Source organism: Rattus norvegicus, chromosome 1 (assembly GCF_036323735.1).
Source record: "Rattus norvegicus strain BN/NHsdMcwi chromosome 1, GRCr8, whole genome shotgun sequence".
NCBI lineage: Eukaryota > Metazoa > Chordata > Mammalia > Rodentia > Muridae > Rattus > Rattus norvegicus.
In genome coordinates, this window is record NC_086019.1 from 135,342,690 (window position 1) to 135,359,350 (window position 16,661).

Genomic DNA, 16,661 nt, shown 5'->3' on the forward strand with positions numbered 1-16,661 from the left:
AGTACATGGGGAGAATGACTGCCACAAAGTTGTTCTCTAAGTTCAACATACTTGCTGTGGCATTCTTGTGTCCACAAACATCATGGGAACATTCACATTCATGTGAGTACACATACACATATACATATAAACATACTAATACTAATAATACTAATAATAGATGATGAGATCACAGTGATGGTTATGGCTCTCAGGTTGTTATGGTGAATTTCATTTTTCCCCTTTGCAATATCCAAGTACGGCCAGGAGAGGGCACCAGCAACATAGTATTCTTCTAGGTCAACACTGAATGTGGGTAACCAGTTAGCCCAAAATCAAGGGAAAACAAGCTTTAACATGGAGGATGTTAATTTCCAGAAATTAGTGATGATGATTATGGATATGAGAGGGCATGAGATGGGAGTTTTGCCAGGGTCAAGAGACTTCATCTGTATAAGAAAATTCCAGACCTCTGTGAGTGTGGAAGGTAAGGCTGCCGGCCTGAGCTCCCCTAGCTGTGATACCAGTTATCATCACAGTCGAGTTCCTTTCTATGGGAAACTGAGGCAGGATCTCATTTGCTCCACGCATCAACCAAGTTCCGATGCAACTGTACTGAAAACTCATACCTGTGTTGTGTCCCTTTAGCTTTAGATCTCAATGACTAGAATAAGACCACACCAAAAACAACGAAAAAGACAAGTCTTCTTTGCTCAAAACCCATACAGCAGATGCGGTTTTCCAGGCCAAAAGTAAGAAGGTAACACGGGATACAAAGGAGGAAATTAAATGTTGTAAAGAGCCAAACCGAGAACTGGCAGTAACTGAGTGGGAAATGACAAGGATGTTTCTCCTAAACCAGTGAGCTCAAGGCCATGTCCAGACAGGGTGCAGCATCTGAGGCTAAGGCTGTAGCAAGCACAACTGCCTGCCAAGAAAAGAAAGACATCCCTCAGTTAGGTACAAGATGCCCATTCCTGTGTGACAGTGTGGCATGGGCAGAAGGACATGTCAGAAACCCAAAGAAAGTTCTACAGGAGAAAGAACACTGCCAAGGCAACCTTTGGTATGTGTCCATACTTCTAGAGCTAAGCAGTTAAAGCCTCTGGGTATGGCATGACACTGTTCTGATAGCCATAATTATTCATGTTTATGAGGTGAAAAGGGAGAATAGAGAGGGGAATAGAGGGGAAAGAAAGGAATGGAGAGAGATGGAAGGATGAAGGGGAGGGAGAGAAAGAGAGGTACCATAAGAAAACAAGCAAGCATCAGAAAAGCTTATCCTGGTTGGCCGCTGACTGACGTAGGACATCAGAACTAAACCAGGTCAGCATTCTGAGCCACAGTGCCTTATTGAATCTTTCCGGAAAGCCCATGACAAATCTGTGTCTTAATAGACGTCATAAAAACACCCCAGAAAAATCTCCACATTGTCACAGTAGAAGCAAACTCATCAGCAGCTTGCATTTCTCAGCCCTAGCCAACAGGGGGCACTGGAGTGCCTGGGAGGCTCCTTTTCCATTGATTCCCGTGTGGGGGTCAAGACCCCCCCTTTCAGCAGAGCTTTGTACTTTCCTGATGTTGTCTGCGCAGTCTTCTCCTGAAACTGAGTTTTCACCCCACTGCCCAGGAGAAATACCACAAAAATGACTTTCGGTTGTCTAATATCTCCAGAAACTGGTGCACTATTTTGTTTTTTTTTTCCAAGTTCCTACCTAGACAGGTCTATTGAAAGTATAAACTTCAAATCTAGATGATTGCTTAATAATACATCTTCCAACAGAGCTTACAGCCACTATGCTTTTAAAAGCAGGTTTTTGGAGGGTGAATCCAAACATTAGATCATAATATTGTAGATAGAGGTCAGCAAACTTAAGGTCCTGGGTTCAGTCCATCCCAATGTCTAGTTTATATTCATTTGTTTTGAATATATTAACACAGAAAACTGCCATATTCATTTGCATGTGTATTCTTCACAGGTATCTGTTAAATGGTTTATAGTTAAATGGCTGTAACTTGTGGGTCATGAAGCCTAAGATACTTACTAGTGGGCCTTGTGTATGAACCATTTGGCAACCTACATCTAGACAGAAGGCTTCATAAACAGGAATGGTTTTGTATAAACCCAAAGAAAATGCGGAACTCTTTAGTTCAAAAAGAATGATCCACCAAAAATAACTTTTATCACTAAAGCCTACAAAATGAAAACCGTGCACTGAAATTAACAATCTTCTAGCTGTTCCCCTGAGCTGAGGGATAACTTAAAACATTTGATTACTTTGCAAAGCTCCCCACCACAACTGAAAGTTAATGTCTGATCAATTAGATGCATTTAGATTTTCAAATTAAAGAGTAACCTTATTATTGCACTTAAAAAATAAAATAGAAATATACCTCTCCCTTGTGAATCATGACTACGTACTCTCCGGTGACAAAGGGATAGGCCTGAAGAACACGATGTTAAGTGAAATGAGCGAGGCTCAGAAAGCAAGTGCTCTGTGTTCTCACTTCTATGTGGACTCCCAGAGAAATGGAGAGCAGAATGGTGGGTACTGCGGGACAAGAAGAATATGGGAAAGAGAGGGGGACAGAGGCTAGTCATGGGCATAAAGGCACAGTCAGGTGGAGCAAGAAGTTTTAGGGTTCTGTTGCTCAGTAGAGTGACTATAACCAAGTAATACATAACATGTTTCTGACAGAAAAGATGGTGAATGTTCCTCCAGTGAGGAACTGAGAAGTGTTTAAGGTGAAGCATAAGACACTGGTGCAGATATGATGATTACATATATTTGTACATACCTAAACATAGTATCTCATAAATAAATAAAAACACCAAAGTATGAAAATGGTGTACATGAATTTGTGCATGGAACAGTGTTCCATTCTCCTTCTGACGTGACAATGGTTTCATCATGGCTGAAGTGCACTGATCAATGTATACTCATATGCAGTGACTGCATTAGAATGATGTACCAAGAATTAGATGGTAAGAGAACTCACATATATAAGAGAGAACCAAAAAGATCAGAAAAGGGGCAGTTGGCTCACAAAAATGATCCAGGGCCAATGACTGTCCCAGAGTTATAGACTTGGAGGGAAAGGAATTCCAAAAAAATTACATATCACATATCATATATCATATCATATACAATATATAATTTAATATATACTATATATAAACTATACATACAGAGAAAGAAAAATCTATGTGTGTATCTGTGTGTATGTATGTATGTGTGTGTTCTGTGTACATGTGTGTGTGTGTGTGAAAGGGCAGCATGAATACATGCAGTATATAGAGAGGCGGTAGGAAGGTTTCTGGGGCAGAGGTTGGATGACTAAGAAAAGAATGTGCGCAGCACATGAGCTAGCCTTGCTCCAGGCTTGAAGGCAGCAGATAAGAAAAGCAGAAGCTGAATGGTGTGCTGTCAGCACAGGGGCTGCAGCAGCATTCGGATAGCAGAGGATGGATGGATGCTCCATTGCCCATTGATGTTACACGAGGACCAGCCAAGCATGTGTGGACAAACAGGAGCAGACAGCGTGGGCAGTAAGCCAGAAAGAAGACCTTAAGTGGCAGGTGGCAGGAGCTGGTTAGCAGCAGAGTGGGAAGAACCCAACAGGTACTACTGGTTCACCCTGCCCAGCCGCATAACTTAATCCTCTTAACTGAAGCTAGGCCAGGGCGAGCAAAGATGGCATCCGTAAGTGGGAGCACAAGAACCCAGAAAGGATGGCATGCTTCCTCAGAGACTCAAACATGCAAAGGACATGAAGTAACATATTAAGTTTAAAGAGAGATAATATATTTGCAAAGAAAACCATGGACTATCTTGAAGATGAGTTGTAAAGTCAAAAGCAAAACTTACTGCACAACAATGTAGGTATTGTGATCTCAAGTTAATTTAAATACATATACATATGGGAGATGTATAGAGACATGTACAGAAGGCAAACAAAGAAAAGACGATAAAATAAAGGGATTCTGTGGGGTCCTGTGAGATCCTGTGAGATCTTCTGGGATCTTGTGGGAGGGAAGAAGTCTGAAGGCTATCTGAATCAATCAGCACATCGGATGGCACCATCTTTAAAATCCATCCACTCATTTTAATAAAATCGTAAATCCAGGTGACTATTTCTCTGGATTACTTGATTTATTCCACATATAAATTATCATGGCTATTTCATTCTAAAATAGCTTTATATGTTAAAAGGAAACCAGCATTTATCATTTTCATGTGGGATTTCAAATTTTAATGCACTGCATGAAGCTGACAAAAATTTCGTGGAAGGGAGCAAATCCATGTTGCTGTGTCTCTGATGGCTACGTCTCATCCACAGCCCCCTCCTAATCTTGCTTCATTTCTATCATGACGCGAACAGCATCACTGATCACATGTCAGGGTGTTCTGCCTCTGCTGAGGCCCAAATGAGTTGGAGCCAAAGCAACTTGGACCCAAATCTCTGATACTCTGAGCAAAATTACATCTCTCCCTTTAAATTTTCTATCAGTTATTTCTTCAGATATCAAAAACTGACTGACAAATAATGTTTATGGTTTTCCTTTCTAAATTCCTAAGAGAGTCCTAGTCCACACTTCCTCAGAATGTGACAGAGCTTAGGGATAAGAACTTGAAAGAGGTTGTTAAAGTTGAATAGAGTTTTTAGTGTATACCCTAATCCAGCATTTATCACTTTTAAATAACACACTATAAATGGGTGGGGAGGACTCTGAGGACAGAGGCATACTGTGAGAGTTGAACTCGTCTCTAATCAATGTGGGATGGACATTGGTTAACTCTGGCTTTCATACCAGGGCACAGAGAAGGCCTTTATAGCTACTGAGAGCAAGCGCACAACAGACCAACCTTACCGCAGCGATCCCGGACCACGAGGTTGCGACCTTCCTTCAGGTGTATGGTGAGGAGGTAGGCAAAGGGACTGGGGAGGTGACTCACACAATCACTAGCTTCTCCAAGAGTCTGCACAGAAGAAAAAGGAATCTAAGTCTGAAATGTAAGGCCGAGCAGGGGCACTGCTTACTCTAATAGGGAAAGATAAAAGTCACAATGGTCAACTATGAACCCCAGCTGTCATACACTTTGATTTGATGACATGATCATGACTGCACTATTAGATAGTTCTTTTTACATTTTCCCCAATGGGATTTTATTTAATTTCACAGGCAATCACAAGATAAACTTTCCAACAATTATGAATAATATGTCAATGTCCAAAACCCTTAAACTCCTTTATTTATTTTGACATTTCTTACTATAAAGCTATACACTTGAACTGGAGAGATGATTCAGCAGCCATTGGGCATTTGCTGTATAATTATGAGGACAGGGATTCCAGGCCCAACACCCACATAATAAGCCAAAAATATTCTATACTTATCTGCAACCCCAGCTCCTAGGGAGGTGGAGACAAGAGAACTATTAGAGTTGGCTGGATTCCAGCCTAACAGAAAATATCTGAGTCTTGATACAGGGAAAGGTTCTACCTCAGAGGACCAAGTGGAAAATGATGGGAAATGATATTTTCCTTTAGTCTCCAAGTGCATAATAGGCAACTGTACCCCCATGCATAGGTATGCATGCATACATACACATATATGTATATAGACACACACACACACACACACACACACAATAGGGTAGGGAATAAATTAATTTGAAAACCGAGGATGAAGACTGGAGAAGAAATAGCATGAAGGGAGGAGGACAGGGCTGGTTCCCACAAATGTGTGTCTATATACCCACCTTAGCTCTTGAACGTCTCCCATGTCTTGTTAAAATTCCCATCAATCCTTACCAAGTCTAGTAGCCTTCCTCTACATGGGCTACAATTTCACTTCTTAACATGAGTCTTAGCTTTCCGGTCCACCAGGCACCAGGGTGTCCTCACCTGTGTCCCCACACTCACACTTGACCTCCTCAGCTCTGTGCTCTCTGGTTCCGGCACATTTCACTTTCGCTCTTCAGTATCTACTCTCCTTGTCTCATTTATGCTCTCAGGCTTTCCCATCCCCTAAGATCTGTCATTTCCCTCTCAAGGAAATCATCAACTTTCATGGGGCACAGTCACAAATCCAAGCTTATTTTTTTTGAATACCTAGGAATCGTATTGAATCCTGTGCAGTGTTTGACCAAGTTCAAATTCCTGCCTTTCTTCAAAGGGGACAGATGGAATGATTTATTATTCCTTCATTAGGCATTCAATCAATTGATCCTGTGGCTGCAGCCGCCCTTGACAAGCTTCTTTTCAAAGTTTCAGAGGGCTTCAAAAGGCTTTGTCCTCTTTCCTACTAAACTCAGTTGCATGGTTACTGTGTGTATTTTTAGACAAATCTATTCCAGGCTGACCAATCAATAAACCTGAATTAATTTCTTCCAGCTAGAAGTTGCAAGATATGTTTCCATAGGTGGGCAGTCTGCCATCTACTTTAAAGATAAAGAAGCAAAGAAATACAAAGAGTAAGAAGTATTTTCGATGCTGACATCAATGTTAGTTTGTAAGGAACGTCACTCACCAATTGTTCTTCAAATTGCTGAGATGACATAGAAGCGTTGAGATCGTCACTGCCATGAGTCTTCTGTAAACATAAAGAAAAGCCTGTTTTAGGACAGCAAATGAATATAGACTGTGACAAAACCTTCCCTCAACTCTTTGGAAATAACATATTTGCATGCCTACTTTCGGGTATGTGGGAAGCTTTGCCAGCTGTGTGACAAGAAGAGGCAAATTCAAGAGTATCTATCAAGCCATGGCCTCTGTTACCTAAGTCTTTAGTTAGAACATGGTTCAGGTCCTAGATTATGAACACATCCATGCATAGAGCAAACAACATGAGCTCTCCTGAAGATCAGGAGGGCACAGAGCCAAGTCCCTTCCCAGGTAGGACTGCCTGGCCGGCAACCACAAAGTAAACTGTGCTGCCATTCATCCTCCAGAGAACCCAGCTTGGCCACCAACAAGGACCTGTTCAATATGTGATTTGTAAACCAGTTTTCCAACTAGACACCATTGGTCCCACAACTATTCAATCACTAATATAGGTAGGAAGCGGAAATTCCTCATGAGTGACTTTACAGGGTAACACGTGGTTCCTAGTATGAATGTCGTCCACACCCAAGAAGAGATGGGTTATAGAATATATGGGTAAGCAGGCCGCTTGTCTGTTTGTATGTAACCAGATGAGAGACTATCTAGAAGAGCTAGGGATTTTGCAGAGAGCAGAGGAAAAGGGTGACGCCTTCAGGAAAGCACAGACAGGAGAAGACAGGTTGTGCATGCACCTCTCCTGGAAATCTGAGTATGCTTCTGTTTACCTGGTACATCAGTCCAGATAACCACTTGTATGAACAAAGCATAGATAACTCCAAGGTTATAAACTTGGGGACAGGCAGGAGGCATACAGAGATTACTTGGACTATAAACCACTGGCTTGGAGGCCATGCTTGGAGGCACAGATGACATGAGTCTTTCTTTCCACTGGGGATATGGTAAGCATCCTTCTCCTCTTAGACAAAGACTTCCAAACATTGGGACAGTTTCAGAACAAGAGGGCTGTTTTTCTTCCCACTCAGTAGTGGGTGGATTACTTCAAACAAGCAAAAGTTCCCTGACCTACCACATCTGGAATTTAGTAACATCCAGGAGGCCATGATGTTCAGAGACGAGTCTGCATGCCAGTAGCTTTCATCTAAGAAGCACGGCTGCCCTGGAGCTCTTGGATTCTACTCATTTCAAACTTACCTCCGTCCTTGACAGCTCTAGGGCCCAATGTCCCCAGAGCATGAAACCCTCATGCTCAATTCATATCAACTTACCTAGGAAGGGGAGGGGGGATTTTCTGAACTTGACTTTTCTCTAAGGCCAATGCACTTCATTTACTACACCCAAACCCACATAGGTACTGCCACTATGCTAGCATTCAAAGGTGTCTTAAACCCCCTTGTGGGGCCCAGGCTAATGACAGACAGGAGTGCAACAGCAGGTCAGTCCAGTGCCAGGAAACCTCTCCTTCCGGGTCTTGGTTTTGCTTGATGGGATGTTTCTAAATGACATCCAGGAACGATAGGAAGGCCCATCAACATTTAGATTCTTACTCAACTTTCTTTATGTCAAAGGGATTCCATGTACGTCTTTTATGCTGCACGTTACCCCGTATATTCGATTTCTGCCTGATTGACTTCTATCAATACTGATGTTTCAACACCTGGAACCAGTAGTAAACAGTACTCTCTGGAACTCTGAAACCTGGAGGCTTTCTGCTACCATTTCATTTTATTAAATATTCCAGTTGACTAACCTGTTTGAAGGCAGTCCTGCAAAGCTACGAGGGCTGAGATGAGAATTTCAATTTGTTATTAGCCAAGGATCATAAACGCTTATGTATGCATGCATGTATGTATGTATTCATTCATTCATTCATTCATTCATTCATTTCCATTTAATGTGTGAATGTGTGTGTGGATGTTTGTGTGTGTGTGTGTGTGTGTGTGTGTGTGTGTGTCTTACCTATGTGTATACACATGTACCTTGTGTATCCCTGGTGCCTTTGGAGGCCAGAAAACTACATTCGAGTCCTTGAAAATAGAGTTAGGGGAGGTTGGGGGCTAAACCTGGATTCTCTATAGGTGCAGCAAGCCCTTTCCGCTGCTAAGTCATCTCCCCAGATTCTATCTTCTATCTTGAAGGAAGGCTAAAACCACCTTCTGCCAACGCATGGTACTCGATGTATAATCTCAGTGTTAGCCTTGCTCTATTTAGTAGTAATGCTACTTAAATGATGAAATTAGTCTACACGGGTGCTATAATTTATATACTACTGAAAAATAAATGCCAAGCCTTTATTTAAACACACTGTAAGTTTCCCACTTATAGTAGCAGGGAAATTCCATGTGAGCAATGACATTAATTCAACATTATGGCCGGTTTTACTCACAGAAGTCACAGAACTTAAAGTTATGGTTCCCACAGCCACTGTAACTGTCACACACCGTATATACACGGGGAGGAAGGAAAATGATTACCATACGAAGAGGAAAGCATTCCATATGCACAAGAGGACAACTTATAGCAGCTGGGAGACACATAACTTAAGACTATTCCCGTGCACTCTTGCACAGAACCCAGAGAATTATCCACTGAGCAGAATCCACAATGTTCTTATCTCCTCTGTAAGGCTAACAACTAGATGAAGGACTTCTGACTCTGTGTCTCAGCAAAGGCAACACAGTGAAAATGATGTCATAAGGAAAGGCTGATATCCCAATGCCGATGGATGTTGGTACTTATGTTCTGAATAATAATAATAAAGCATACTAGGTTTGCTTTAATTTGCCACAAGTTAAAATACCACACAGTAAACTTACTATATTTCTATGGGTTCTGTGACTTTAAACAGGTATAGATTAGAACAACTGCTCTATGGTCAGGATACACAACAATCCAGCCACTCAGAAAACTCCTTCCTTCTACCCCACTATACTAAAGTTTTTGTCCTTTTCCTCACCCAAGACAATCACTGATCTATTTCTATCATGTAATTTTGTCATTTATAGATTCACCTGTCAAAAAGAATCATGTAGTATGTCAACTTATGGAATCTTTCACTTTGCTCAATGCCTTTGAAACCATCCAAATTCCCATCCTTAATTACCAAGTAACATTCTACCTCATGAGCATACAGATTGATGAGCTATTGATTTTAAACAGACTGTTTTTAAGCACATACTCAGGAAAAGGAGGAATACTTTTGAACATCATAAAATCTAGACATCTCACCAAAATATATTAAGACCTATTATCGGCTATCTACTATACATGTGAGGGTGTTCATCTCTCATGCAAAGAAATATTGCCTTTAGGCAGGTGTTATTTCTTTGATTTGGCTTTAGTGACACATGAGTTTACACTAATATCTTCATACTGTTTTGGAGCACTACACTATAGAAAGCGAATCCATAATTTGTGTCCCCTTTAAGTGTGAATCCCTGACTTAAAGGAATAAAAATACATTAAAATCCAGAAGGGTTTGTTTAGATAGGTTTGAGATGGATACATACATACATACATACATACATACATACACACACACACACACACACACACACACACACACACACACAGGGCCAGAGAAATGAGTCTGTTGGTAAAGTGCTTGCTGACCAAGTTTGATTGCCAGATCTCATGTAAGAGGCTGGACACTGTGGTATACATTTGTAATCTCAGTCCTGGGCAGTAGAGACGGATGAATTTCTGAGACTTCCTGGAAAGCAGCCTAGGCTATTTGGTGAGCTCCACACCATTGAGAGACCCTGTGTCAGCATTCATGGTGGTCATCTCCTGAAAACCAATACCTAACTGGGACCTCTGATGACTAAACACATGTAAAGACATGCAACTACATGTACATAATTGTCAATATACTCTAAAATGTGCGTGCCCACACATGTACACACACACACACACACACACACACACACACACACACACACACACAATCTTGTCACCAAGGATCTTGAAAGCAAAACATTGGCATGAGCAAATAAACTTTTCCATACACTGAATGTGCTCTTGTGTGAATGTCACCCTCCCTGTGGCTGTCACAGGAACTAGCTATGCAGTATCCTCAAGAACTAAAACAAAACGTGTCATGCCTAGATGACTGGTTTCAGTAGGTCAAGACATACACCCACATTCAGAAAAGCTGGCGATAGGGAATAAGACTGGCTGAGATCAATTATTTCGTTTTTAAAACTAATCCATGAAAGCCTATGAATATAGGCCTGAGTATTATGTGCCAGATGATTTAAATTCTGTAACCCACTTTAGGCTTTCAACACCATGAATATTTAAGAATAGAGGATCAAATGCAAACATCTACTAGACAAAGGAATTAATAACATAAGCAACAGGAATATGAGGGCCACAGAGGCCAGAGAGGTCATTAAGTAGTCACAGGAAACAATGAAAGAATAAGGAGAAGCCATCTAACAATCAACACATCGGCCTAATCTTTCCATATTCTACCTCTGCACAAGCTACCAGAAGGTCCGTGGCAACTCTGTCAAGGTCTGCCTTTAGTTTTCTTTCAACTCCAAGATTGTCTCTAAAACAAAGCTGCAGAATACCATCTAACTTAACACTGGACATATAAAGTGTGTGTGCACAGACAGGCCTGGGATGTTGTAAAATTGTACTCAGCAAACTACAGCCCATTACAACATTCAGCCCTCACTCTCTTCTGTTTACCTTTAAAGAGAAATCATTTGAATTCCAGCTCCACCTATTCATTTCTGTGTTCTCCGTGCCACAACATCAGAAACAAGTTGTGACAGATACCTTTTCACCCGCAAAGTCAAACACAACTAACTTCTGGACATATACAATTCTTGATATAAGTGGTTGGCTAGGGCTCAGGCACTTGTTAAACCATGAATAATATTTGCAAATGACCTTCCATAAATTCTTGCAAGATTTTTTTTTGCAAGAGTGGTGTTAGCAAAACAATCCACTTGTTTATATCTGCTTATCACTTTATAATTCAAAAACACTATCATCTTCGACTAAGGAACGCCAAGGTTGTCACTGCATTGCCAATTTATGGTAAAGAATTGAGAGCCAGGAGTCCAAACAGTCATTAACAAGTGGCAAGAGAATTAGGTCTTTAGGGAGACTTTAAGGCCTTACTCTTAGCAAGAGCACAACTGTGTCAAAAGCACCTATAATGGTCACCTTATATTGGGATATGAAAATACCCCATAATAAATAAGGATCCACCTCAGGGCAACTTAGACTCCTATTCCTCAATAAACAAGGATAAGTCAGAAAGACCTTGACTCACACCCACTCCTGCTATTTCTTTGTGTCTTTGATTTTTTGTTTGTTTGTTTGTTTACATTTCCAAACATGGAGACTTAAACAACTTGTATTCATTACCTTGTTTGGTTTTGATTTCAAGTATTTACATGGCCAGAAAACTTCCATTGCATCACCATGAAGCCCATTTTTATTTAACTAATAAATGCTAGTAAGAAATCAATTTTGAAAACCCACAAATTAAACTCTATTAACCTGGGTCAATTGCTATCAATGATTTTTTAATTAAATGTAGTTGAACACGATGCTATTGTGGGCAAAGAACAAGGCCCTCAGCAAAGGATGAATTAGACCCTTCCACTTGTAGCTGCACACAGTTTCCAAATCAACAATTTATGCGGAAGAATGGGGGAGAAACTCTTCTTTCCGAGTGATACCCTTTGGACTCTTAGAGAGTGGGAAAGATTCATCTTGTACAGAAGGGACCAGGGAAGACTCACGAACTGTGCAGAACCCACACTAGACCCTCTATGATCCTGACATGGTATTCATCATTAATAATATCCTCCACAATGTTTGATCAACACAGCACTCAAATATTTATACTTATTCAACAAAGACTACAGAAAGGCTAATGCAGGTGAGCGCCCATACTCTGAACATCTTTCTAATTTGAAATCATTAGTAGATAAAAGCCAAGAAATCCACCCAGACTCAGACAAATGCATTGATGATGAAGATGAGCTTTAAGATCTGATCAACAGGTTTTCTTCCCATGCTGACCAAGATAAGTAAATCTACTTCATTTGCATTTTGTAAAATAGAAACATATTTCAAATTCACAAATATTAAATATCATAAAAGTTTCCAAAGAATGCCATATGTCAAAGTCAAAATAAAAATAGCTGAGACCTTTATTTAATGAGTAGCAATGTCCGAAAGGACATGGTCATAGCACCACCATTCCCAGAACCTATTCCGTAGGGAAGTTCAGACGCATTGCATGATTAACAGATTTTCATCTAAAAGCAAATCCAAAAGCCTCAGCTGAAGACTTAATTTTTATACAACTCTATGATTAATCTTAAATACATAAAAAAAGTTAGCCCCCTACTTCAACATTGGAACCTGCTTCAGCATCATTAATTAAGAGGAATTTAAACAGGTAAAAAATATCCAAGTGGGCTGATTAAATTGATCATTCAAGTCAGGATTAGGATTCGGGAATTTGGTGCCAGAATTTAAATTCTTCTTCCAAAACCAAATATTTTTGCATAATTACACTGACCAGTTAGCCTTCCTGAAACAACGAGGCTTTGAAAAAATAAACTCCAGCAATAAAAGTTTGATCACTGGTTTCTAACATCTGTTTTTCAGAGATTAAGGAAGTTCCCAAAACCTAGTATGGCATGCATACTGGTAGAAACACCACAGGCCTCTACCACAGGTGGAAAGTCTACCCTTTAGGTTCTGATTATCAAAGAGAAACATCTACACCATCTAAAACGTAGTTTTCATGCTTGTCTACAATGGTGTTCCCCAATCTTCTTCTTGCTACAATCCTTTAATACAGTTGCAGTCCTTTAATACATACAGCTCCTCATATGATGTGGTGACCCCCAACTGTAAATTTTTTTAGGTACTTCATAACTGTAATTTTGCTACTGTCACAAACAATACTATAAAATCTGATATACAGATATTTGATGTGTGATGCCCATGAAAGGGTCTTAAACCCCTAAAGGGATTGAGAACCACTGGTCTACAAGATGTAGACAAAAAAAAATCACATTGTCCACATTGTCTATAAGTCTAAATAAGCTAGTAGTGGCAGAAGGATGGCCATATTGATTTCATTCATAGCTACTCCTCACCTCAGTGCAGAAAAAGGTGACCTACTAGAGGCAAGAGGAAGAGAAGGAAGAGGAAGAAAAGGAAGAGGAAGAAAAGGAAGAAGAGGGGAGGAGGAGAACCAAAGGTTAAAGTTGCATGCTCAGTGGCTTTGCCAGGAGATGGAACAAAGAAACCTGGTCCTCTAGAGCTGCTGAAGCCTTAAATGGTCCTCGAAGGTTCCTTTGTTCTAGCTTTTTTTTTTTTTTTTTTTGGAGCTGGGGACCGATTGTTCTAGCTTTTAAATACATAGAGGTCAGCCCTAAAACAAATGGGAACACCAGTGCAATCAATAGTACATTAATTTAAATTCTCGTAAATGACATACTCTCCATCCAGAATAACCACAAAATAACTCTTACTCAAATTTCCCAAGGGCAGGGAATGCACCTATAAATAAATAAATAAATAAATAGATAGAGAGAGAGAGAGAGAGAAATAAATAAATAAATAAATAAATAAATAAATAAATAAATAAATAAATAAGCAAGCAAGCAAGCAAGCAAGCAAGCAAGCAAGCAAGCTAGGAAGAGTCCAGGTCTTACTTCTGGTTCCTCGGGAGCTTTGTGCAGATCCAGGCCACTCTGGCTGAATGCCTGCCACTCTTCTGCAGGAGAGGCATAGATCTCTTCAGAGTCGGTGTCCACCCCAGGGACATGGCTTGCTTCCTCCTGGCTCCATTCCAGCTCTTCCTCAGATTGCTTCAGTGAGCTGCTGCTGCTCTTCGGGACAATGCCTGCAGTGGACAGGCTGTTTGGTACTGAGATGTAGGATGACTGGGGCCCCGAGTAAGGCCGACCTTCTGGGACCAAAGCCTCTGCTTCCAGGAGATCAGGCACCGAGAGGCTGAGGCGCCGGTCCAGGTGATGCTGCACTCTTAAATCCAAAGGTTTGCTGGGGCTCTTTTTAGCCTTCTTCTTGCTCAGGTTGATCAACAATGGTCTAGTCCGCTGTTTTAGTGATCCCCAGACAGATGGTTTATCCAGATCCATAACTGCATGAAGAATCAAGAGTTCCACTCCTCAAAAGAGTGTGCCTCTGCTGGAAAACAGTCAGTGACTTCTGCAAAACAGCATAAATAAGGAGAAGACATGAAACTTCTGGCTGTATATGGCCATGCCCAAAGGAAATTGATTCAGAATGTTTACTCTTCATCCCTTAATGAGAAGTGAAACATAAGGTCGTACTTTCACAAAGATTGGGAAAGGTAATTTTTAGGATATATAATATTTAAGAGTTTAAAATCAAGTAACAATAAAAAAGTAAAAAGATGGGATTATCAGGTTGAGCCTAAGCTTCGTAGAAAAAGACTACTTACTCCTCTCTAGGGATATCAAAACTAAGATATTTGCTAAGGCAGTTACTACATTTCTTCACCTTAACCAATGGGAGCCATTCTCATTCTCTCTCTCTCTCTCTCTCTCTCTCTCTCTCTCTCTCCCTCCCTCCCTCCCTCCCTCCCTCGCTCCCTCCCTCCCCCTCCCTCCCCCTCTCCTTCTCTAGCTCTTTCTTTTTTGCCTATTAAAAATAATAGTGCTTTAGCCATTTTTATTGGATATTTTATCGATTTACATTTCAAATGTTACCCCTTTCCCCCACTCTCCAGCCCCCCTCCATCTCCCCCTTCTTCTATGAAGATGTTCCTACTCCCATCCACCCACTCCCACCTCAGCACCCTGGCATTCCAGGGGGAATACACTGGGGGAACCAGCCTTCACAGAACCAAGGGCTTCTCCTCCTATTGATCTCAGACAATGCCATTCCCTGCTACATATGCAACTGGAGCTATGGTTCCCCCACGTGTTCTCTTTGGTTGGTGGTTTAGTCCCTGGGAACTCTGGGGGCGGGTGGGGAGGGTTCCGGTTGGTTGATAGATATTGTTGTTCTTCCTATGGGGTTGCAAACCCCTTCAGTTCCTTCAGTCCTTTTTCTAACTCCTCCATAGGGGTCCCCATGCTTAATCTGATGGTTAGCGACAAACATCCTCATCTGTATCAGTAAAGCTCTGGCAGAGCCTCTCAGGAGCCATCCATATCAGGCTCCTGTGAGGAAGCACTTCTAAATGAAGGATCTCTGAATATTGAGTATTTGCTGTAATCAGGAGCTGGGGTGCAGATGGAAAAGCATACAGGTATCTCACATGTGTGTGGGTGGGTGGGAATGACTACATAGACACATAGGTAGTCACATTGAAAATGCCATGGTGATTTGACATATAAGAGGTTGGATTAATCAGAGAGTCAATAAAAGTCAAATTTGGAGCAATGAACCCATTTCATGTGCCAAATGCTTCACAATATCCTTCTGATGTGATGGAGTGTGATGAAGGCACTGGGAACTAGGCTGCAGGAAGGTTGCCTCATTTGGCCAAGGAACAAAGCAGAGAGCTTGGGGGTGGGGTAGAGAAGCACTTCTCGAAAGCAACCGTTAGTGCATTTTCTTCTCCTACCCCTTCATCTCAAGACAAAGTAGTTAGTAGTGGAAAGAACACTCAAAGATCTCTGTAAATCACTGTTCACATGGCCATTAGCCTACTGAAGATTATAATATAGATCTCTAAAGCCCAAAGCCTACTGCCTATCACCACAGGTAAGAGATTCTCCCAGGATGCACTTGGTGTCTCTAGCACTACTAATTCCTTGGGATCTAAAGACAGACTCTTTAGGTTCAAACTCTATTTTGCTACATGCTCCTTTGCTGTTGGTCCAGGGCCATGCCATCATATTATATCCTAGTTTTCTTAGTTCTCCAGTGGGGATGAGATTGCACAGAGAAAACAGATCATATCCAAAAGCTTCTAATAACTTAATGGAGGACATTTGCAATTTGACTGGGACTATAATGGAACCAGAGCATAAGTCACAGCCTCTAAAGATTCATCAGAGAAATAAGAACAACCCGGTCCAAGTGAAACATCTGAGAATAAGCTAACCAAAATCCAAAGTAATTACAACAGGCTA

General features: G+C 41.1%; 1 protein-coding gene across 4 annotated transcripts in view; it reads right to left on the minus strand.

Moving 5' to 3' along the window:
- Nucleotides 1-16,661, minus strand: part of Mctp2 (multiple C2 and transmembrane domain containing 2) — a 232,954-nt gene that overhangs the window by 162,845 nt on the left and 53,448 nt on the right. For all 4 annotated transcript variants that reach the window (XR_005505581.2, XR_005505582.2, NM_001191625.2 and 1 more), the window contains exons 2-4: nt 14,247-14,763; nt 6,515-6,577; nt 4,853-4,961 (exon numbers count right to left, since the gene is read on the minus strand). Coding sequence is in view for 2 of the 4 variants with exons in the window: in NM_001191625.2 (NP_001178554.1) it covers nt 4,853-4,961; nt 6,515-6,577; nt 14,247-14,693 (619 nt within the window). In the remaining 2 variants the exon portion in view is untranslated. The remainder of the gene's footprint in view (nt 1-4,852; nt 4,962-6,514; nt 6,578-14,246; nt 14,764-16,661) is intronic.